The sequence below is a fragment of the Electrophorus electricus genome, chromosome 17 (assembly GCF_013358815.1).
Source record: "Electrophorus electricus isolate fEleEle1 chromosome 17, fEleEle1.pri, whole genome shotgun sequence".
In the NCBI taxonomy this organism is placed as follows: domain Eukaryota; kingdom Metazoa; phylum Chordata; class Actinopteri; order Gymnotiformes; family Gymnotidae; genus Electrophorus; species Electrophorus electricus.
The window spans coordinates 4426793-4451999 of NC_049551.1; the positions used below are offsets into that span (position 1 = coordinate 4426793).

At 45.8% G+C, this 25207-nt stretch overlaps 1 protein-coding gene across 7 annotated transcripts; it reads left to right on the forward strand.

The window, feature by feature from the left end:
- Positions 1-718: 718 nt before the first annotated feature.
- Positions 719-24871, forward strand: trim3b (tripartite motif containing 3b). Of its 7 annotated transcripts, XM_035535434.1 has the most exons (14): positions 719-1196; positions 1850-1925; positions 14393-14574; positions 15736-15976; positions 16538-16689; positions 17033-17213; positions 19394-20126; positions 20400-20503; positions 20678-20845; positions 21124-21292; positions 22660-22719; positions 23601-23671; positions 23789-23929; positions 24330-24871. In XM_035535434.1, exons 3-14 carry the CDS (start codon positions 14429-14431, stop codon positions 24480-24482), a joined length of 2319 nt encoding a protein of 772 aa, XP_035391327.1. In that variant the 5' UTR covers positions 719-1196; positions 1850-1925; positions 14393-14428; the 3' UTR covers positions 24483-24871. The 7 variants fall into 7 exon arrangements, with proteins under 7 accessions (XP_035391327.1, XP_035391326.1, XP_035391325.1 ...); XM_035535433.1 differs by lacking the exon at positions 719-1196 and having other exon boundaries at positions 1836-1925; XM_035535432.1 differs by lacking the exons at positions 719-1196; positions 1850-1925 and adding an exon at positions 4705-4948.
- The last annotated feature ends 336 nt before the right edge of the window (positions 24872-25207 follow it).

The following is a 25207-nucleotide window of genomic DNA, read 5'->3' on the forward strand; positions in this document are numbered from 1 at the left end:
TCTAATATGATGCATTCTGGAAAGACAAATATATTTTTTCCCCCCTCATTATTTGTAAACCCTCATGTTTTTGTACTTTTAAAAAAAAAAAAAAACAGACTATGACCTGCTCAATACTGTTTTGCTTTTTAACTCCAGCTCCTGTTTTGCTGCAGTGGAATTGAGATCTTGGGATGGATGCAGGGATTAGTCCTCCCATGGTGCATTAGGGTCACGCCCAGGGTGTGATGACTCCGGATTCTTCTGCTTTACCACACAGAATGGCGCTAATGTAACCTCAAGGCCTGATTGTACTGAATAGACTGATTTATTTCCAGTGTTCCCTATTCTGTATGTGCTTCAGGTCTGTTCTGAATGTGTGTTTTTTTCTCTCTCTCTCTCTCTCTCTCTCTCTCTCTCTCTCTCTCTCTCTCTCTCTCTCTCTCTCTCTCTCTCTCTCTCTCTCTCTCTCTCTCTCTCTCTCTCTCTCTCTCTCTCTCTCTCTCTCTCTCTCTCTCTCTCTCTCTCTCTCTCTCTCTCTCTCTCTCAGTGGTTGGGTAGAAACTGAGACTCTTTGCCCTGTTGCCTAGGAGATGGTGTTATTTACAGCATGCTGTCACTTGGCCAGTGGTGCAGTGAAATAATACCCTCTTGGAAAAAGTCGCTGCGCACAGACTCCTCTTTCAGGAAGGACCCATATCTGCCCAGCTCCCGCACAAATCCGCCCCCAGTTGCTTCTGCTCCCTCCAGCGTGGTCCCTATTTTAACATCCTAAAATCTAGCTGTGCAACATTTATGGCTTTAGATGTTGCCATCTTTTAAGAACCTTTTTAAGGTTAAAGTGCTTTTTAAATTTATATTACATGAGATCTGGAACATCCACATAGTGTCTGAATTTAATGTGTGTTGCCTCCAGGTACATAGCAGCCTGTATTTAATGGCTGCATGTGGTCACAGGGGTTGTACCTAAATTTGCCTGACCACAAAGCTGAGCTGTCAAGCATCTGGCTTTCGAACGGGGTGTGTGTACACGACTTCATATGCTTGTCATGAAGGGGAGGCAAACATGAGCACGAGAGAGACTTGACCTGGATCAGAGTGAAACAAGCCTGGAACCACCAGATCTCTTGAAGACCTGAAGAACTTTGAGGGAACTCCTTTTAAGAGCTTATGTACTGCAGACTTCAATAAAAACTGGATATCTGTTGTAATAAAAGGTATGTAAACATTAAGATGATGCTTTTCTGTTTTTAACTAGGTCTTTTAAATTAATAATCTATTATTCAGTGTTATCCTGAAGGGGGTGGTGTTTAATAGAACCTCCTAAGGAAAACATTTTACTTGTGAATTGTTTGAATTATGTTTTGAGTTATCCCAAAACCAAGATGTAACTGACTTTGTTGATAAATCACTTAAACCTGAGCTTCACAAAAAACAGCAAATATGACTCTCTTCAGAGTACAGATGAAGAATGCTTTTTCCCCACTGCCAATGTGATAGATTTTATGACCCAGTTTACCAAGAAACCCAGGCAGCAAATACATCATATGTTTTGAATGCTTCTAGACTGTTACAGAGATTCAGATACCATTCTGAACAATTCACAGAAAAAAAATCTGCTTTCTTCAGAGATGCCTTAGTTCATAATAAAGTGTAAACTAAGATACCCCGATCAGACTGGTTACCAACTTGGTGTATTTCTAGTTCATCAAATCTTCCACTAGATGTCATCAAAGAAAAGCAATTGGCAAAACAATTGCAGTGTGCATGGGAATGTGTGAGACACTAAACTCTGATCGAAGTTTTGATCACTTGATAACGTTTCCTGTCGCTATTTCTTTCCCTCTTTTTGCATCTCTTTTGTATACAGATCACTCAAAAACGTTCTTGCCGTTGGGAACTTGAACCTCGTTGTTGACGCTTGACGCAATCGACAAAATGATTGGGTAAGTTGGGGTCTGAAACTTTCAAACTTGCTATAGTGGGGTTTGTGTGTAAAATGTTAAATCCCTGATGAGGCATTTAATGGACTTACTGCGTGGTCAGTAACATGCCTTAAGTGGTGTGCTTGTAACTGCTTAAATGATTTATGCGAATTACAATTTTGCTGGAGAAACTCAATTACCAAACGCAAATAGAAACTCTATAAAAATGATTGTTACAAATGATTTTTCTAGTCGTATTTCCTCTTCATAATCCCTCTTAGTTTTTTTCTTTTTCCCTAATCATAATCTCTCTCCAGAATAGTCATGAGCTGCCCTATTTACCCAAACTCAATGTTCAGCTCGAAGAGACGAAGTGAAGGTAAACCTAGATGCAGCAAAGAACAGATGGGGCATTAGTGTTTGTGTCCAGAGTATTGTTTGATGGGGAACATGTGGAAATGACTCAGTTAAGGCATAACCTACATTCCACCACCCCCACGCCCCCAACCCTGGGGACTTGTGAAATAAGACCCACTGAGAATCCATGTCTGACTTTAACTTGGCTAAGATGAGTTTGAATAGTATCGAATAGCAGCTCTGATGATGATGATGATGATGATCTGATTCCTGGTTAACACTTGTGCAACTCATTTAGACTGCTGGACTGTTTCTTGTGAGAGGATGTGATGGAAACACGATGTATTCCGCGACAACCTTTTTAGTGCACGGCATGTTTGCATGTCTTTTCTGGGAATTGATATAACACCATTTACTGCAGAATACACTGACCAGAAAAATGTGATGTACTGTTTTAGCTTAAGTTCACTTTGGCCAGAGAAGAGTATGTTTTTAGTAGAGCACTATAGCCAGAGTGTGTGCTAAGAAATGCTCTTTAATCAGAAGGAGAAAATGCATTGTGTGCTAAGTCTGACTCTCCTTATGTCTATCTGGAGTGAACTTTGACCCACAGATGGATAGTACAATGAGCATTGAACTTTGGAACTCCTTCAGAATTACAACAGGCCCATTCCAGCCTCAGCTTTCTCCCATCATGTGACCACAGAGCTCTCGCATATCAGGAAGTGGTTGGAAAAAAAAGGCATCTTGATGCGAGTGCATTAAATGTCATGCAACACAGCTCATGTGTGCTTGTTATGTAGCACTAGGGCTGGTGCCAGGTGATGAGTCAGAGAGCTTAACCGCTACCTCACAAATGAGCACATATGTGGCTAGTTCATACACTATTCAGCAAAACTACCCAAGACATCAAGATATGTCTGTTGGTTATTTCTTAAGGGAAGCCCCAGTTTCACAGTGTTCAATCCCAATATAAATCAATAGACATCAAGGTAACTCAATCCATGCCCATAATTCTGCAGCAGCAAGTAGAATGCACACACAATGATGGTGGTAAAAGTAGCCTAAAACATGTAGTTTTTGTGTAGTGTTCTCTGCAAGCGTTTGTGGTGTGTTATGACTACCGTAGAGTGTGTGTAGTGAGCTGTGTGCAGGAGAAACCCTGGAAAAACGCAGTGTCACACTGGCACACTCCTCGTGGAAATGAAGTACTAGTCGGGGGATTTTTCGAGTGGTCTTGAATCTCTCTCTCTCTCTCTCTCTCTCTCTCGGGATGGCTTTGTGAAGCAGATGTATATGAGGCTACCAGGTCTATGTTTTAGTAGGTAACTGCTAGCCTACTAGGAGACAGACAGACAGACAGATGGACAGGCGGACAGGGAGGGCAGGATAAGAGGCAGCAGCCATCTGGGATCCGCTCTGCTGCACTGGATGCAGTCTCCATGGCAACATGGCTCCCTCGTGCAATCAAATCCAGGCATGAGCCTGAGCCTGGCCCGCCCTCTACAGTCTCCACGCATGCTTTTCCTTTATGGCTCACGCCTCACCCTCTCCACCCTCCGCTCCTCACGCTGGCCACAGTTTGTGTTTCTCCACAACCTTACGGAGGAGGACGGGGTGGGCGCGGACGCTCAGTACACAGCACAGATGCGCTCTTCCGCTCTGTCGGCCCCGCTAGACAACGGGGCTATTTTTAGCTCGTCTTGAAAGTGTGGCATACTTTGGGCTCGCCTGCCCCTGGCCTCCCTGAGCGGCCGCTTCGATGCTGTCTGCGTCCTAGTCCCTGCTGTGTTTAGGCTCCTCCTGTCTGGCCAGTCACAGTTCACTGTTGCCTAACACCCGCTCAGCCAATCAAACCCCTCGTCTCCCTGTGTTGCTGCCCCTCAAACATTCCTCCCCCTTCGCATCTATTCTTCCGAGTCTGAGTTTGCATGCCGGTGAGCTAGACCCCCGCACCCAGCCTTGCTGATAACAAAAGGCCCTTTCACAATGGGGCTCACATGATGGCAGCAGAGATGCCATCCGCCCTCGTCGTACAAGGGCAGCCATTGACCGGTCCCAGGGTCCCGGGAGCAGGCGCCCATCTCTCAGCTGTGCCATCCTACGCTGGAGCCACGGAGGAATCGCCCTGGCTGCTCAGGACATGCCCCCCTTCCCTCCCTTCTATCTGCTGTTTGGTTGGATGTGGAGTGCTTGTGTTTCAGTCCAAATTCTGGAGAGGGAGAAATAGATTATCCCCCTGTGGCAGGAATTTCTCCCCCATAAAGGAAACATTCTCTCTCTCTCTCTCTCTCTCTCTCTCTACCCCCTGCCATTTTACGTCTACTTTGCACCTCGCGTACAGCATTGGCTGTCCACACCCCCTCCTCTTTTGAGAACCAATATGCTCCCACTACTTCCTCCCCCCCCTCTCTCTCGCATACACACACACACACATGCGTGCGCGCGCGCTCTCCCTCGCTCACGACCTGCCGCTTGCTTGCCTCTCGGCTCCTCTCCTTTTCTGCTTTGTCTGTCTCCGCTTCCTGCGATCTGCGTTTCCCCGCTCGGCTTTCCGAAAACTTCCTGGGATGCAGAGCTGTCAGGATGGCCGGCCGCGTGTTGGGAAGTTCGCGCTGACGCTGCCCTGAACCCTGTCTTGCTTTTTTCTTCTTCCGCTCACGCGCTCTCTCTCTGCGAAAGCTCACGTGAGTACTGCACTGGGGAGCTTCCCCACGTTCTCTCCTGTCCGCCTGGATTATGTCACCATGCAATTAGTGATCTCTGCTACCCCATCCTTTCTTTTTCCATTTGTTCCAGCCTGCGTCTCCCCCACTTTACGTTTTTTCCCTATTTATCCCTGGGTGGTGTGTATTGGTTGACACACGGTGCCAACAGTGCAGATACCTGCCACAGGCACTGCACCCCCTGACCACCCTGTGCTGCCTCTGCCTGCTTATGCAAAACAGAGGGAGTCGAGGCAGAGGTGCAGAGGAAAACTGTGTGATGTTAACATCACTATCAACTGTGGCTGTGTTCTCTCAGAGCCTGAAATTCCTTTAACAGACAACCTTTGTCCATTGACCATACTCTGTAATTACTGTCAAATAGTTCACAAATACATTACAATATTACAGTATAATCTGTTATCAAAGAGGTGACGGACCTAATATGTTAAGTCAGACACAAAATCTAATCATGTGTGGAAACTCAAATTTGTGTGTGGGTGTGTTTGAAGTGCATGTGCAGTACATATATGTGTTTACAGAGCTATGTATATTGCTATATAGCTGTATTTGTGTATGTTCTCTGTCTGCATAAGGGAAGTTATGCATGCGTGTGATTGCGCGTGTGTGCATGTGAGATTCAGTGATGTCTCTGTGTAGAGACACGGGGAATTGCTTGGCTCTTGTCAAATACACAGTTTCACATGTGTACTTTTGCCTTTGACCTTTGGACAGATGCTCATGCTGTGCCTTTGATCTGATTTTGTGGTTTGTCCACTGATAATGCAAGTGTGGCGCTGGAGGCTTCTGGTGATGGCAAAACATGTTGCATCAGAAACTGCACACTTCCCATTTCTTGTTATCAAATGGAAAATGCCAAAGTACTCATAAGGAACATGACGCCCATCTGTCCCAGCGTTTTCCCAGCAGCTAGACATCTTGGCAGCTGTAAATACTCTGTGAGGTACATTAGTCAGCCCTGAAGGGTTGAACACTGGTGCATCTGGGCTGGGCTGCTAGGAGGGATCTCAGAAGGGTGGTGAGACTGTGCGTGTAGCCTGTGTGTGTGTTTGTGTGTCTGTGTGTGTGTGGGGGGGGTCTGTGTGTACTATGTGGGTGTGTGTGCGTGTGTCTAGAGAGGAATGTGGGACCAACACAAAGCATAAGCAGGAAGTGGGGGGGTTAGGGGTCAGCTACTGACCATATCACCCCCCCTCAGCTACTGCAAAATAAGTCCTCTACACACACTCACTGGACTGGGTGATGGATGAATCTTCTCTTTAATGTATGCGAATTGTGTGTCCCTGCATTGCCGCAAGGTGGCTTTAAAGACTGAGACATGTGACTCCTTCTCATGATGTCAGTGTGAGGTCATCATTTGAGGGGGCTGGTGACAGGGAATGGTATCTAAATGAGACTGACGGAGAACCCATAAGAATCTCATCAGTGGAGCTCCAATGGCCTTCTCATGGTCATATTGTTTTGTGTACTTGGTTTAGTCTGCTGTTAATGTGGGAAGCTTGACCGTGTAAGGGCATGTGATAAATCTCTGAGTCTTCATGGTTTGACCTCTGTGTGAAGGTTTGTGGGTCTCTGATGCCATTTCTCATTCATTCAAAAATCATATTCATGAATCATATTTTGCCCTGTTGCTCAGTGTTCCCAAATCCTTAATGTCAACTCTCTGGAAGGGTGGGTGTCGATACCCTTGCCGTTAGTTTGTTTATTTCTTGGCATGGAGATGTTAATGACTGTTAATGACTGGCCCATCTCAGACCATGCCGTTTGATTGACAGGTGTATGCCTGAGACTGCTAGGTGTAGAGGCTGTTGGTCAGCCCTGCAGGGAAGAGTGTGTTTGAGAGGCATTTTCACATGTGAATACTTCTGGGAAATTAACAGAACCATGGTGGCTAGGTGTGGTTCATTTCTGTCACGTCCATAGTTCTTGTGTCAGATTTAGGATACAATACTGTGTCCTCGAGGGCCTGGAGGATCAATAGTGAGGATTATTGTGAAGGGTAGCATAATTCCATACACCGAGGTTAAAGTTAATCCTAATATTTTCAGTCTGTACATACCATGTCAAAACATGGCATGATCCAATATCTTGCAGTGTTGCGTGCTGTAAGGATTTCCACGCACGTATACGGTCTTGTAGCTGTGCGGGTTCTTTGAGGTTACTGTAGGTTTGTGCCTTTTTCAAAAGTAACTTCAAATGAATTTGCTTTCAATCTCACATTCACAGATTTGCTGAAGATATACAAGAAAATACAGGAAAGGAATGTTTCCTGACTGTTTGAAGAAACTTCTAAAACTAATTTGAAAAGGCTAATCCTTTGATTGCTTCAGAATGCCTTTAGAACTGGTTTGAGGCATGACTTGCATAGCTGGCTTGTAAATAGCTTTTATACTTCCCTGTCTTTCAATTTACAGGAGATCAATTTAAAGTAGGCAAGCATATCTAGTAAGACTGCACAACTGCAGTTGAGTTGGGTCTTCTCACATGAGTGAGTGTGTGTGTGTGTGTGTGTGTGTGTGCGCGTGCGTGTGCGTGCGGTCCCGTCCGTTGGGTCTGACCATGGGTGCTTGAACGAGTAACTGTGTATTTGGTCCGGTGTGTATTGCATGCATCTGTGTGCAGATTTGAGTATGAGTGTCTGGGCGTTTTGGTCCAGCACGCCGCTCCTCAGGAAGGCATGTGGGGTGGGTGGGGGGGTGTTCTCCACCAGTCTCCTCTTTTGTGAGCTCGGGCTCTGATGTGCATTCCCAGGTGTCCAAGGCTTTGTGGATTCCTTGCCTCATGCTTCTGGCCTTTAGCCTTGTGCATTTACGCTGTTCCGGATCAGACTGTTGCAAAAGGCTGCCATGCAAATGGTGCTCTTTCTAGAGTCTCTGCAGGCTGTCGATGCGCCCTCATTGATCTGAAGTGGATGTCAGCAGAGGGAGAGGGATTAATGAAAGGGTTGGGCTACTTCCTGCACTGCAGGCGGTTGCAGGCTGGAGCAGGGGTTGCTTGGGGGTAAAGCGAAGTAATGGCCAACACCCAAATCATTTTCCATGGCTAATCGACTTCATCATTAGCATGCTGTAAAATCCTGCCGGGGTTGTGCATGGCACGGCCGTCTCTGTTTGTTTTGTGCAGTTGCACAGCGCAAGCCACCTCTGCAGCCTTTTGCGAGCAACTCGAGAAAACAACAAAAAATTGCGTCTGATGTTTTTCGTCTCGTGTTTCCATCCCCAGCTCTTCTCTGGGTTTAAACAACAATCATGCAGGTCTTGTAGATGTGGCTCTTAGCTAATCCCCACAACCATCAGAGGGAAGAAAAGTGTTCCACCTGCCTTGGTCCTGAACCTCAGAGCGAGGAACCTGAACCTTCTCGAGGAAGTGCAGGTCGGGTCCGCGCTGCAGTTGGGAGCCGTGGCAGAACAAGTCGCGGGAGCTCTGCGACGAAGGATTTGCAGTTTGTTTGTGTTTGGGGGTGGGGAGCCCTCCCCTTGGTCACACACACAGCTGTTTAAAGGACGGGTTTATTTCTGGACCATCATGTTTACTCTGCAACATGCGTTTTTCCTTCAGGAATATTTACCCTGGGATGGAAGGCCAGACAGAGAGACAGAGACATATGGATAGGCCATGAAGTGCCTGTACTGCTCTCAGGACCTGGAATCTTGTTCAGGTGTGGGCCTCGTGCACATGCGTCAGTTAGGCCTTGTGCACAGGGCTTGTGCACAAGCGTCAGAGTCAGACCATGAACGCAGGGGTCGTGCAGATGCCAGCCATCACAGCCTTCATAGGTCTTGCCTGCCTCTTTGGCCCTACCACCTTACTGACATGCTGTGCGTGCTTAGTGTTTAACTGGTGCCAAGAAATGTCAGGAAGTCACAATGCGACTTGCATCTGCTTTTACCTATTTCAAGGTGCTGTGGATACTCACTTCTATTTCTGAAGAAGTATACATCTAAGAATGTGTTCAAGTATACTATATACCATACATAAACTATTCCGTTGAATGTGAACAAAGAATGTGAATCAATCAGCTTTCCTTGATCAGTGGTTGATCACTCATAAAATACCAAAATCCCTGTAATGACTTATAAAATATAACCACGAAGACCATGGAAAGAAACTACTAAGATGCTCAAGAATATGTACTAGAATATGTTCTTGAGTATGCCACCAAGGATGTGCTCCACCTCTCTGCTCCTCCCACTCCCCAACCTCCTTACCCTGTGTCCTTATATCTTGACACATCCTACATGCGGTTGAGTCACTTTCCCCATTGTGATCTTTGTGACACAAGGTTATGTAAGTGGAGAAGCTTGGGTACTCCATCTGATCAGAGTGGGCTGATCGCGAGCCGGACTTGCGTTTCTCCTCTGAGCCGAGCGGATTGGTCGCGAGCCGGAATTCTGCTTCAGTAGGCGATTTCCTGAACTGCAGTGCAGAGTGACGTCTAGGCCTCCTTGAGTGAGGGAATATTCGTCTTCCACAATATAGCATCACTCTGCGAATATCCTGGGGCCAATGTCATAGATGGACATAAAGCTTTGTGCTCCATGCATACATTTCCTGCAGAAACGGGTTTATCAAGGCGAAAGGGATTAGTGCACGTGTTGCTGCATCAAATATTTGCAATGACGATAAACCTCTCCTCACCCTTTTCCTCGGACCATTATATAAAGGTTCGTTTTACGAAGGCTTATGCAAGATTGTGCAGGCCATCTACCACACACACACCATGGTAAAACTGGGCAAAACTGGATATTTCTGTTAGTGGGTGTGATTGTGGGAACAGGACACCACTGCATAGAGCGGTAGAGTCAATCCCACACGTTAAGCCCTAGAGCTCAATCCCACACTTTAAACAGTGATTGATTGCTGTTCCTTGCCTACCCCTTGCTATGTCAGATTCACACATTTTTATATATATATATATATATATATATATATATATATATATATATATATATATATAATATGGTCATGATGATCTGTTCTTGTTAGAATTAGACTGATTACAGTTTTGCAGCTCTACCATTTACTGCATTAATATTAGCTTGTAAAGAAAGGTGGAATGAGTCTTATTTATACAGTACATGTCTGTATATATAAATACTAGAGCACAGGTTGTATACAGTAGGACCACTGCGGAGTCTAATCTAATCTGATGTTGCCCCGCTCCTCACATCGTGTTAAGCAGCGTTTATTGCCTGAAATGGTTTTTAAATGAACTGCGTGCTCATGTCAGTTCTGTTTAATGAGGTTAGCGAAGATTTAAAAAGTCATAAGTGAGATTAATGGTAAACTTTTTCATATGCATTTAATCTTTACAGCTGTACGGAAGGGTGATGAACATTACCATGGTGAATTTAATATAGTCTAGCTCTGATGTCAGATTACCGCACATGAAATAAATATGTGTAAGGTGGTAATCTGTTCTTCTTGTTTAGAATTACACTGATTAGACTTTCACCACTACAGTGGGAATGTGTGGCTTTTTGTGCTACTGGGAGAAGCTTTGCCCTCTTCTAAAGCAGGAGGTCTGGTGCTCTGGTCCACGTATACCCTGGCTGGGCTGCACCCAATGCAGCACTCTGTTGTCATGGGGAAGTTAATTTTCCTGGCACTGGGACCTGTCAACCAGTAGAGGTTCTTAATTTTTTCACGTCACAAATGTTCATCTGTCAGACACCAATATAGGGGCAGTGGTAGCTCAGTGGTTAAGGTACTTGTCTAATAATCTGAAGATTACTAATTCAAGCCCCACCGCTGCCAAATTGCCACTGTTGGGCCCCTGTGCAAGGCTCTTAACCCTCAAATGGTATTCACTTGTAATTGTAAGTCGCTTTGGATAAAAACCTCAGATAAATGCTGTAAATGTAAACATGTTCCTTTTGTTTTAGCTGAGCTCATGTAGTAATGAACAGTAACACTTGACTGACCAAGGCATTTATAATTTTTTTGCCAAACTGTCTCTCTCCATTTTCCCTCTCAGACTTTCACCCCACCCAGTTTGTCATGTAGGAATTGTTAGCCTCTGAGGCAATCCATGCTTTCAGCAGGATCCTGCTACCTAGCCAATGGGAGAAGAGCTTAAGGGAAGAGCAGTGGGCGTGGATTCGGTGCCGGCGTATAGCAGGCTGGGGAGGGTGTGGCTTCAGACCTAGCCTCTGGCCCTTCTGTGACATCACAGCTGTGTTTGAGAGAAAGAGAGAGAGAGAGAGAGAGAGAGAGACACAGACACAGACTGACAGAGACAGGCAGGCAGGCAGAGGGAAGGGAGAGACGCACGGAGCCGAGCTCTGGGTGCGTAGGGAGCAAACGCGAGCTAGACAGAGGATCTGTGGTGGTGTTCAGGCATTGGGCCCGTCTGACAATCCCAGCACGGGAAGCAGCAATGAAGCCCGCCTGAGATCTCTCCAAACTGCTTGTGCATGTGAGTTTTCGCTTTTCCTGTGTCTGTGCTAATGCCTGCTGTGTGTGTGTGTGTGTGTGTGTGTGTGTGTGTGTGTGGGGGGGGGGGGCTTTGCTTCTCTGCTTCTCGGTAGACTGCAGGGCTATGACTAGGGTTCTGAAGAATGCTGTTGTTACAGGTCTTCCATTCTCGGGGACAGCTCCTTTACAGGGTGCTGGCAAGCCTTATTAATACCGTTTCCTTCATGTGACGTTTGAGCTTCGTTGGAACATACAGAAAGACCATGACACGGGCAGTCCACTCCAAAGAGACATGCCAACACACACACACACACACACACTCTGAATTACTTAAACCGTTGTCTTACTTGTGTGTGCTGTGTTCAGAACCAGACCAGGTTCAAATGAAGTTCAAAACCAAATTCATGGGGGCTAACTGATCAGTCCGAAGGAGGGGAGGGACTGAGCTTCTGCGGTATAATCTGAGCTTCGAGCAGAGCAATGCACGCATGTGTACGCTTGAGCGCGTCATCCGGATCTCCTTGGAATTAAATCAGCTTTGTTGATATGAGATTACATACAGGTGCTGTTTGTACACAATAAGGAAGGATGTAGGCCAGGGTTAGTGGCAAAATGCATTCCCTTTTATAAATTCCCTTTTATAAATCACGCAGCCTTTCCGTGTTGACGGGGCCAGGCTGCTTCTGGGTCATGGCCGCCAGCAGCTGGCCTGACCAGTAGGATTCCTCAGCAGCTGCATATAAACGCCATGTTGCTTTGCACCCCGAACAGTGCGAGTTTGTCTTTGGGTTTGGTTCATATATCGGAACGAACTCAGATTGAAAGGACACCTCAGAGCCCCACTGCGAAAGGGACTGACGACTGGGGTTTTGGTGGCATAACGGTAACCAGTAACTGCAGTACTGGTTCAAGACCTCGTAAAACATGAATATGTGCATTTCTTAGTGACTACTATCTCAGAAATTCCTGATTGGGACAATTGATTAGTGCACATGCAAAGCTAGTCAGTGGCACACTACCCTGTGTGTGTGTGTGTGTGTGAGTGTGTGAGTGTGTGTGTGTCTGTGTGTGAGAGTGTGTGAGAGTGTGTGAGAGTGTGTGAGTGTGAGTGTGTGTGTATGTGTGTGTGTATATGTGTGTGTGTGTGTGTGTGTGTGTGTACTGTGTCCACTCCATGCCTAATCCAGAAAATTGCTCATCGCAGTATCCATGTCCCTTTTCTCAGCATGGCATCCCACAATTCCCAGCCAACTACGGAGGCATCTGACCCCTTCTCACCCCCAAGCTGTGAGAGCCCTGTCTTATTTTAGTCTCCATGCATCATCACATCAAAAGTGTGGTGGTGGTGGTGGGGGGTGGTGTTTAGATATCGCACGGACCTTATGCGGCACTCGTGCGTCCATCTCGTTTGAAAGCCAGTGCCCAGATCATGCACGGGTATAAGCGTCCGAGAGCACTGCAGGGAGATGCGGATGTTGGGGACAGAGCTGTCCTAAACACTGCCCGTCATAAAAACGTCGGGTGGAGGACCTTGGAGAGAACGGGTAGCTGGGCAGGGGGTGTGGTGAAGGCAAAACACATGAAGAGACTGACCAGCCTGCCGGTCACTCTCAAGGGTTTAAGGCTTTATTTGTGTGACAAGACAGATGTGCTGCCAGAGGCTGATGCGTGTGGGTGGGGGTGAAATAGGGTGGAGGTAGAAATAACAAATCAGCCTGTGACCCACAAGTTTGTAGTGCACAGACAGCAGCAGGGCAACACAACGCCAGGGTTGCTTCTACAGAGCCAGGCTCCAAGCCAAGCCAGATATACTGCTTCTGCAGCAGGGCACGTGAACCAGAAACATTGCTTCTGCAGCAGGTCACGTGAACCAGAAACATTGCTTCTGCAGCAGGACATGTGAACCAGATACACTCCATCAACAGCAGGTCATTTGGACCAGTGACCTGTCATCCATGTGAATGTCAGGGAAGTGTGTGTATGTGCATGTGTGTGTGCGTCCATGTGCGTGTGTGTACGCGTGTGCATGCCATGGCAAAGAAGCAGGGCATCTCCTGTAGGTCACAGCAGAAGTGTCTCAGCCACTGGTACTTTGGCCATGTTCATATTGTGGAAGGGGGTCTGGCTAAATTGGATCAAATCTAAGCTGCAGGAAAACAAAGAGGTCTGTTGAAAACCCCTACAGTTACCTGAAGCGCTGACTCATCACTATAAACAGAGGTTTCCGTAGGCTCTGTATGTCCACTAGGAGTTAACGTGTTTTACTGAGAGGTCTTAACAGAGGACAGAGTAGAATGATGAGCAGTGTTGAGTACATTTTGACTAAATCTCCTTAAAGCTGTTTCCCCCTTGATCTGCATGTGATATTCCTCCTTGCGTAATTCTTCAGCTGGTTCTGTTTGACCTCAGTGGGTGACTGTAAACTTGAAAGGACTCTTAAGTGTTATTCTCCCTTCTTTGCCTGTGCTGTTATTCAAGCCTGTTCTCATTCTCTCGCCAGCTTAGTTCATGGAGCTGCTTTATGTTTACTGAAATCTAAACCGAACCCTGAGTGGAGACCGGTGCATGACAGCACGGAAAGGTGAATGCAACCAGAGCCAGTTGCTGTGAGGCGTCAGGAGCGGAACAAGAGACTAATAGCTAATGCAGCACTGGTAATATCATAGAATGGGAATTCCAGTGTGGATGAGGGAATGAGGAACATGTCATATAGGAGACCTCAGTGTTCTCCATTAACAAAGATTTAATAGCTTGTAATGGCTCTGGTCTCGCTGATCAGGCATACGAGGCAAACAAATGATGGTGAACAGCTGAGCTCTGGAGCCATTAATGACCTCATTTGAACAAGCTGTAGTAACGCCCATCCAACATCTTCATCCAAGTTTCTACCTGGTCAGAAACAACTTTCTGTAGTAGTATTTGTTTTACGGGTGGACTTTGTCCTAACTCTGTGTGCGTATGTGTCTTTGTGTCTGGGTGTCTTTATAGTACAAGGTGTGTTCCAGACTCAGTCCCCCTCAGTGGATGTCTTTTGCTATGGCGAAGCGTGAGACCGACAGCACGAGTCCAGTGGTGCAGCAGATAGACAAGCAGTTCCTGGTGTGTAGCATCTGCCTGGATCACTACCACAACCCCAAAGTGCTGCCCTGCCTGCACACCTTCTGTGAACGGTACTGCCTGCCTCCTTCCTACACACTTAAGCCAAACTTCCGGAGTAGATCTCCCCAGGAACGGTACCCGCTGTCAGTATTAAGAGCGCACCACCAGGGGCGTATTCAGATCAAACCACAGCAACGTCATGTGATTCCATAAGTGCAGACAATGGCAAAGTGTGCGTTGTTTCACTAGAAACACACTACTGGAATTTTTGACTGCAAATGTTACAGAATATTGTGTGAATGTCCACAAAATTACACTTAAAAAATAAAAAAAAAAAACACCAAAAAAAACCCCATTTTTCGAAAAGCATCAATTCCAAGCCATGAGCTAAGGCCACAGGGGGGGTTTGGCCTGTAGGGGCGTGAGACTGGAGCATGCTGTAGCCCATTACCACTGTGGTTCATTCCTTGTCTGCCCTGCTTGTGAGTTCAGCAAAGGACATTTCTGAAATTTAACGTAGAGCCACACTGTGCAGTGGATCTGAAAGTACATCACCTCTACAGCCAGTGACTCTGCGCCATGATTTATTTAAAATACATGGTTAGTTATTTCTTTGCTTGTTTATTTATTTCCTTCCTTATTGGATTAATTATGATAATGTTAATATGGCTAATGATGCAGTGCAGTTTAACGCTGGATTACAGCAGTCTTGAATGTGTTTGGTTTTCAGTCAGTTCACATGTAATTATCTAAGTGCTTCATTCCCTTGTCCAAATGTTTTATGTTGAGTCCTGCCTGGGGAGTGTTCTGATCCTGTAGACGCTACAGTAGACTTGTACTAAAAAAACCCCAAAAAAACTTGTTTCCTTCCCTTAGTTGTACAAGTCCTTCTGGCCAGTTCCATAGTTATGGATCAGTACACAGGCTCCAGTAGTCTCGATGTCCAGAAGAGCAGGAACTGTGGCATAGTGAGAGGAACTAGCATGAATAGCTGTTGTATGCCAAGAGCCATTTCTCCTGCTCTGATACCGCACTTTGAGAGCAGGCTGGTTGGCCTCCCTCTGAGCCTGAGTCAACACACTGCGTTCATTTCACGCTTTGATGCTCTTTCACTTCTCTACAATCCCCTCTACCCCTCTCTCCGTCTCTGTCTCTGAATGCCGTATCCTTTCCGACCTTCCTTTCCGACCCTTATAAATGTCCTTTGTGTGGTCCCCTCCCTTGTCTTGCAGGTGCTTACAGAACTACATCCCTCCACAGTCGCTGACGCTGTCCTGCCCGGTGTGCCGACAGACCTCCATTCTACCCGAGAAGGGCGTGGCGGCGCTGCAGAATAACTTCTTCATCACCAACCTGATGGAGGTACTGCAGAGAGATCCCGAATGTTCCCGTCCTGAGGCCTGCAGCATGCTGGAGTCGGTCAGCGCTGCTGCTGCTGGGAAACCCCTGTCATGCCCCAATCACCAGGGCACGGTAAGATCCTTACCAGCAAAGAACCTAGTGAAGCACGGAGTCAGAAAGCTGATTTGGAAAACTGGAAGGACCAGGGAAGAAAACCAGCAAAAAAAGTGCTTTTGTTTGAATTATTTGCCTCTAAACCATGAAATGACCAATAACAACCCTGACTGTCATGGATGCGTCTTCCAGGACTGTTCCTAAATCATCTGGGATCTTTGGTTTCAGTCATCTCAAAGGCTAAAATGCAGCAACAGAGAGATCCAAGATTAGATACACACATCACACAGTACAGGAGGACATCTTTATAATTCTCTGTTTTCGCAACCAGCAGGGTCTGGTTTATGGATATAAAAATCCTACATTTGTCTCCAAACTGCAAATCTATATAAATTGATTCTATGCTCGCTCAGCTACCTAGGATGAGACTTCTCTTCACGCTCTATAAAAAGCTGTTACTGTTACTGCTGGGGGGCAATCTTGCTTGTGCACGTAATTTAATGTTCCTTTGACTTGGGATCATTTTGTCACCATCACATGATGGTGAATAGTAGGGATGCTCTCTTGTGCCCTCTGCAGGTGATGGAGTTTTACTGCGAATCATGTGAAACGGCTATGTGTTTGGACTGCACGGAGGGGGAGCACAGAGAGCATGTCACTGTGCCGCTGAGGGATGTTCTGGAGCAGCACAAAGCAGCCCTGAAAAGCCAGCTGGATGCCATCCGCAACAGGTAGCACGCTTCCTTACAGGCAAACTCTTTTGAAACCCCTCTTTGTAGGGAAGGAAATTCCTCCAGAGGAAAAGAGATTGTGTATCTGTGTAAGCCGACTCGGTGTTTAGTACCACTCACTTTAGTACAATGAAATAATTCTGTTTCACGAATAAATGTTTAATCTGCCAGAATCCTGTCATCCTACCAAACACTGACCTGTGTACTATGCTATTCTAAAGTTATTGTAAATGACTAGCAGGTGAAAACGATCCTTTGAGGTTTTATTTCTTAGCGGGTAGTGGCTCTATTTCATAGCACATGGATCAGCACTCCCTAAGACCCGTGTGCGTTTCTTTGGCAGACTGCCGCAGTTGGCGGCGGCCATCGAGCTGGTGAGCGAGATCTCCAGACAGCTCATGGAGCGGAAGAACGAAGCAGTGAACGAGATCAGCGGAGCGTTTGAGGAGCTGGAGCGGGCGCTGCATCAGCGGAAGGCTGCCCTCATTGCCGACCTGGACAATATTTGCAGCTCTAAGCAGAAGGTCTGTCGCAGCTCTGCTCTCGCACTGTAGTGTCACTGCAGATCAACACACCCCATGCCTAGCTGTCAGACTGTGTGATTGGTGGGCCTAGGCTATACACAGGATGTGACTGGTGATAGAGTCACTGTAGGGCTAGCTTATACATTCCAATAAACCTCTGTAGTTAGATACCAGGATAGTGTTTCCGTAGACAGACCGTGTAAAAGTGTATGAGTGCCCTCTTCTGGATTGTTTGAGATATGCATTGTACTTAAGATGAGCAAGTAGTGAACAGTTGAAATAAACTTACAACTGGCTTTGAAGTGAAACATGAACAGCATTGCGTGATGGTAGGTGTAATAATAAAATTAGTAATAAGCTCTGTTTATATTGCACTTTTAAAAACAAAGTTTACAAAGATCATTAGAGAAAGATAGATACACTGGTAATTCAGTGGAATTAATTAGGATAATAATATATTAAATATATAGCAAAATATAACACAAGATATAAAATATAAAAATACAAAAGCAAAAAAAGTTAAATCAAAGTAAAAGCTAAAATCTAAAACAGAAAATAAAGTACAGGAGTCAAAGGTTAATTAACAGCTAATCTGAACAGGCACAGCCAATGCAACGGTCTAAGGGCAAGAGCAACATACTCGCTCATTCTTATCTTCATTCAGCTATTCCCAGTTGAGGTCTCTCTGGCGGATCATCTGATTCCATTTCTTTCTGTCTTCTGCATCTTCCTCTTTCACACCAATCACCTGCATGTCCTCCGTTATCCTCACTACTCCCTCGTTCTCATGCCTGTCAAAATTCTTAGCGCAGAATTTTGGACTACTTGAAGGTTAGTGGTGGAGTACTTGGCCAGAAGCTAGAGCTTTACAGCAGTCCAGACAAGTTGTTGAAAATCACACGCAGCTGTTTGAGATCGAGTTTAGGCTTCACAGATAGAGTCTGTAGGTGTACCAGTGCAAGGTTTCCCAGTTTCCCATTCCCAGTAATAAGAAATTCAGTTTTGTCTTTGTTTAGCTGCAGAAGATTGACACATTCAGGATATGATATCCTGTAGAGCAGGGGTATTCAAATCACCGTCCTCAACCTGTAAGTCCTACAGATTTTCCTTTCTTCCTTTAACTAAGAGTCAGCTGTGACAACACAGTGACCAGTTACATAAATCATTTAATCAACTACAAGGAATTACAAAATCCCGACCAGATTTGGTTTTGAGGGGCTGATTTGAATGCCACTGCTCTAGGGAATCAAACATCCTTTCAGGGTCAGAAGCTAGTCTGTATACTGATGGAAGGAAATTTTGTATTTATTAATTTATCGGTAGCATGTATAGATTAAAATAGTACTGGTCCCTGGATTGAACCTTGACGGGTACAATTTCTATGTACAGCACAATATTCATAGTTCCTCAGGTAGCACTGAAACCAATTTAAAACAGACACCAACCCAGTTGTGTAAACAATAAAATAACCCCTTGTTTTCGACTGAGATCTAAAAAAAAAAAAACACAAGTTACCTGTGTCTTGGTTCACTAAGAACATTAAGAAATGCAGATTCTTTGATATGAAGAACCTGAAACCCAGACTGCAATACTGCCTTTAAGCAGCTAGAATTTAGATAATATTGTATGCTACCTTTTCAATGAGTTTGTGGTTAACCAGTTGTGGTAAAAGCCATTTCATCTTGATAGCTCCAGTTTCAGTTTAAATTTAATCAATGTCATAGTGGACTGTACGCTTTGTGTGTCCATTTTCATTCCACTTTCCTGCAGTGTCTTTTGATTTTTAATGGTAGAGTTTTTCCAGGGGTCTTTAAAATGTGCAGAAACATGTTGGTTTTGAGCGGAGCTACAGTGTTGCTGCATTCATTAAGTTAAATCCCAAGTAAAATGTTCCACTAGGCTGCTGGTGAGAGGAGGACGAGGAGTAACGAGATCTATGAAACTTGCCGCTGAATTGTCAGTAAAATGGCAGTTAATGATCCTATCAGTACTGTTGCAGGTGAACACAGGTATCTTAAAAAAAGCCACCTTCAAAATGTGTAAGGTGATCTAAGGTGTGGGTGTGTTTGTGTGTAGAGCCTGCAGCTTGCTGTGTAAGATGAAAGAGTTTTGGTAAAACGATAGTGATCCCGAACCACTCTGAGCCGGTGTGTGCCTGCGCCTGTCGTATACGCATGCAGGTGCTGCAGGCCCAGCTGGCTGCGCTGCAGCAGGGCCGGGAGAACATCCAGACCAGCTGCAGCTTCACGGAGCAGGCGCTGAGCCACGGCAGCGCCGCCGAGGTGCTGCTGGTGCAGAAGCAGATGGGCGAGCGCGTGGGCGCCCTCGCCCGCCACGACTTCCCCGAGCGGCCGCACGAGAACGCCCACTTACAGTGCCAGGTGGAGACTGAGGGTCTGCGACGCTCCATCCAGAACCTGGGCGCGCTGCTCACCACCAGCGCCGTGAGCCACACCAGCGTGGCCACGGGCGAGGGCCTCCGGCACGCCGTGGTGGGCCAGCCTGTCGCTGTCACCGTCACCACCAAGGACCGGGACGGCGAGCTGGTGCGCACGGGTAATGCGGCGCTGCGCGCGGAGATCACACCGGCCGACGGCGGGCGGGCGGCTGACGTGGAGGTGGCTGACAACAAAAATGGCACGTATGAGGTGGGCTACACGCTCCGCTCTGAGGGCGAGTACTCCTTCGCCCTGCTGCTGTACGGGCAGCCCGTGAGGGGAAGCCCCTTTCGCCTGCGCGCCATCAAGCCCTCCGACGTGCCCCAGTCGCCTGACGATGTGAAGAGGAGGGTGAAGTCGCCCAGCGGGACCGGAGGGCACATCAGACAGAAGGCTGTACGCAGGCCTTCCAGCATGTACAGCACTACCAAGAAGAAGGAGAACCCCATTGAGGACGAGCTCATCTACAGAGTAGGTAAGACTAAAACCATTCAGTGCAGAAAACAGATTTCAGGCTATTCCACTAGTGTACTTATAGCTCTTTTTTGCAGGGCATTAGACAATAGACACTTGGCAGTGCAGGTCTTTTTTTTGTTCTTTTTTTTTTTGTATTGCACAACCAAAAGCAACATCTGGCGTTTGTAGTTAGCTTTGAAGAAAGTTGAGGATTTCAGGTTTTGGGATTAGGTTAAAATGCCTGTGCAGGCAGTGGTAGGTGGTGTTTTCACATTGGGTCACTCTGTCCCAGGCACGAGAGGGCGGGAGAAAGGCGAGTTCACTAATCTCCAAGGCATCTCCACCTCCAGCAACGGGAGAGTGGTGGTGGCAGACAGCAACAACCAGTGCATACAGGTGGCTCTGGCTTATTTGCCAATTTCACTGCATTCAAACAGCACCACCATGTAGGGAATGTAAAGGACTGTAGGGAACCGTGAGAGGGAAACGTTAGTGAAACGTACACATTCTACAAAACATGAGTGTAATTTGACCAGGTCCTAATGTGGTTGTACGTCTCTGCCTGTGTAGGTATTTACTAATGATGGGCAGTTCAAACTGAGGTTTGGCGTCCGAGGACGCTCACCAGGCCAGATGCAGAGGCCTACGGGGGTGACCGTGGACACGAACGGGGACATCATCGTAGCGGACTATGACAACCGCTGGATAAGCATCTTCTCTCCGGATGGGAAGTTTAAGGTGAGGAGTGCTAGCGCACCGCCGACAAGATCACTAGGGCCCAGATTAATCAAAAAGTTAAATGCAAAGTTAACGTAGAGGAGATTTACGCTAGAGTTAGATCCTCCGAGCACCCTGTCAAAGAATGCTTGTCTTGTCCCTTTATCTCTGAGCTTTTGTATATGTTGATGATGCTATCTAATGTGCAGAAAGCTTGATTTTGAGAACATCCGTTCGCGTACTTGCCTGCGTCTAGTGGGAGCTCCACACCCTCTGTCCTCTGCTCTCTCTGTGCTCAGAATAAGATCGGGGCAGGCAGGTTGATGGGACCGAAGGGCGTGGCTATGGACCGCAATGGCCACATCATTGCAGTGGACAACAAGGCATGCTGCGTCTTCATCTTCCAGTCCAACGGCAAACTGGTCACAAAGTTTGGCGCCAGGGGCACCTCGGACAGACAGTTTGCAGGTAGTGGGGCGAAGCAGCCAAAAGCTGGTTAAGATGCAACGCCCAATATTATGTAGAGCTTTAGTGGGTCTATTGTTTGTTGTTGTGGGTCCATATTTAAATCGAGATGGTGGTGCTGTTTTGCGTGTGTTGGGTGGGAGTGTGTATGTGAGTGTATGTGTTTGGTGGGCATATGTTGGGTGGGCTTTTGTTGGATGGAAGTGTGTGTGTGTGTGTGTGTGTGTGTGTGTGTGTGTGTGTGTGTGTGTTGGGTGGGAGTGTGGTTTTGCATCGCTTGTACTAATGGTTGAAGCTCATCTGAGCCTATCGCCCCCTGTTGCGCTGTGATGGCTTGTTGTTTCATAACCTGCCTAATTCACGGACACCTTTCGCAGTGTTTGATCTGCTGTGGTCTTGAGTGCTAGCTTCACATAACACACACACAGACACACTGTTGAAATTCAAAACTCTGTGAAGCAGAATGCAGAGAATCCTTTCGAGCCACTAGGGAATGCTATATAGACAAATAACTCCACTGACTATTTAAAGCTGCATACTGTAATACCTAATAACAAGTTGTGTTGTATAGAAAACAAAAACATTTTAGAAATGTTTATTTGTATTTTATGGACATGGGTTAAACAAAGTCATGGTCTAAAAATTGTTTAACAGAGAATCCCGAGTTCAAGTTCAATGTGGCCTAGGATTAACCTTAATCTCTGACCAAAAATCCAACTCTCTATTTTATGGAGTACAGGCTTTGACCGGACCACATCTGCGAAGATACTGAAGGCTAAAGCTGAGTACATGTTAATGGCCAGATTTACCCAGGCTTCGGTTTCAGTGTGTAAAGAATGTAGTAAGACCTCTGTCCTGTGCTCCTCTGTGTTCCTCAACCACATAGCTGCTCGCTGAAAATCTTATTTATGAGTCTGTCTGTGACTCTTTTAGACTCAACTTCTGGCTTTGGTGCCATTACTGTGCACTCTAAGTCAGCTTTAAGGGTGAAGAAAGAAAGAAAGAATTCCTAGATTTTATTGTCGCATCCTCAATCTCTATTTGTGAGCATGGAGAGGAAGCACGTGGATAACTTATGTCTTAAGGATTTCCCGACGCTTGGTTATCTTATTAACCCCTTTTGCTTGCTGTCATTTCCTGCTTATGTTGCCATTTAATCTTCCCGTTTCCTGCCCCTAGCTGAGCTCTATGGCTGGGGCCTGCTGCCCTCCCACGCCCACTGCAGACGCCAAATGCTGCTCTCCACGCATTCTCCGCCTCTTTGCGCTGCTGTCTGGGATACTGCAGAAGGAGACCCCCTGCGTTGCTTCATTTCCACCTCATTTCTGACCTTACCCCTTTTTTCTGTTTTTGTCCCCTGTCCCTTTTAGAAAAAAGTGGTGCAAACTTTGCACTGGAGCAAAAGCTTAGTAAATCTGGCCCTGGGTTCAGTAAGTATGCAGCGTGCTGTGTAACGTTCGTCCCCAGCTACTGTAAGATGACCGTGACATTTAATTAACTGTTGATTGGAAACTGGTTGCAAATGTTATAATGAGTTGCCAAATTAGCAGGTACACCTACCCTATAGCCATATCTATTGGCTGCTAGTCTTTTTTTCATTCAGTTCTAGGTGCTTAGAAGTTATTGACTGAGGTAACTGGTCTTGCTCTCTGCACAATTGTGCCTTATGCTTGGTTATCTTGAGTATGTGTATATATAAATGCAAACATCTTTATGCTGTATTCAATTGTATTTGATAAATGAATATTTAAAAGTGCATTTGAACTTAAAACACCTTTATTAAACACCCCCAGTTCACACACATCCTTTGGTCAACATCGGGTCATTCACCAAAGAGACTACTAAAGATTGAGAGAGCATATTTAGAGTAGTGGACTCCAGTACAGCCAGTCAACTGACTTCAGAGTATAATACTGCCCGGAGTGGTAGGTTACAGCTTACTAATGACTAATACGTTTAGCAGCCTGTTATGTGCAGATGTAGGGTAGGTGTACCTAATAAAGTGATTCTCTGTCATGCATTTTCATTGCAGAATCAAATTTTTTTTTTTTTTTTTGAAGGGGGGGGGCTTCACATGAATTTAACATAGAATGATTGATTTTGTTCCTAAGATTTACAGTGATTATTGAAACTTCTGATTTGTCAGGAAGTGTCGAATGCCTGCACTGAAAATTTTAGGACAATTATTTTATTTTATTTTTTTTACTGATTTGCTATATATTTTGAGATTATTGATTACTCAAAGGATCCTGCTCCAGTCAAATGACATACGTGCTGATTCCTGATTTGTATCCGCCATATGTCTCTACAGGTCCACACTTTGTGGCTGTCAACAACAAGAATGAAATCATAGTGACAGACTTCCATAACCACTCTGTTAAAGTAAGCCTGCATCTGTTTTAGACAGTCAAATGTGCAGAACATGTTGGCTGAGCCAGATGTGTCGGTCCCCGTGCTCTGATGCAGAGTGTGATGGTGAAACCTCTGTTCTTCACTCAGGTGTTCAGCGCAGATGGGGAGTTCCTTTTCAAATTTGGTTCCCATGGCGAAGGCAACGGACAGTTCAATGCCCCCACGGGCGTGGCTGTGGATGCTAACGGCAATGTTATTGTCGCAGACTGGGGCAACAGCAGGATACAGGTGACGCGCACCTCGCATACAGCCTCAAAGCAATAGAAAGAAGTAGGACTCCAGAACAATTGTAAAATGATCGTCATGGCAAAGGCCATGATGTGTTGTGGAAAAAATGCAGGGTTAAAAGTATGTTAGAAAAGCAGAAATGCACTGTCATTGCACATCGTTATACAAACTGCAGGTGCTCAAAGCCACTCTACTTTTCAAACAATTGAAAATCCTTTATTTGATTAATTAAATAGTTGCTTTCACTGATATGTGCCCAGGTTACAGCCCACACATAGTGGCGTCAAAGCCTTCTATCTGTTCCAACAGCAAAAAAAAACGTTTTTACTGCTCATAATCGTGTAAAGCACATTATTTTCAGTACTCCACATCAATGCCTGGATTTCTTTCGTTCATCAAGGTGTTCGACAGCTCAGGATCCTTCCTGTCCTACATCAACACTTCTGCAGACCCACTGTATGGGCCCCAGGGCCTGGCCCTCACCTCTGACGGCCATGTGGTGGTGGCTGACTCTGGGAACCACTGCTTCAAAGTGTACCGCTACCTGCAGTAGCAGTGGTGGCGCCCTAGAGCCGCCCCGGCTGGCTGCCTGCTTTCCTGCTTTCCCACACTCCGGATGTCGCATTTGCACACGCGGTTCAGCTCTGAGCCGCAACCGAACCATATTGGACGAACGGAAAGTGTGAGAGCGCTTTCCTTTCATGTGCCCCAAAAAAGAAAAGGAAAAAAGATGGTGAACTCTTTTTAATTGAAACAATTGATCCAGACCATATGATTTTGTAAAGGGGGTTGGGGATAGTCCTATCAATAAGCACAGATGCTCTCCAGTAATCATTTATCTCTCACTCAGTTGGTAAAAGAAAACTGCATACAATTTGTGTTTCACGGAGCAACACTTTTGTTTGCTGGCTTCTTTCTTTTAAAACCAGTGTCTTAACCTTATCAAGGAGTCACCAGTTTCTTAAGCAAGTATGGGCTAAATCTTAATACCAGCTTCTATTCTTTCACTATTTTGCAGAACAAAGTCATACTGTCTATCATTTGACTGCAACACAATGTGGATATTGTTATATCTGTGTATGTATGTATGCATGTGTGTGTGTGTGTGTGTGTGTGTGTGTGTGTGTGTATATGCGCACTTGTAAATATGCATATGTGTGTATATATATTATATAATCCTGTAAAATTAGCACTTTGGCTTTTCTTTTTTCGCATATGTTTAATGTCCGTTTATTGCTGGTCTGGCATAAGGCTTCCGCTGTCCTCAGCTAGTGTATA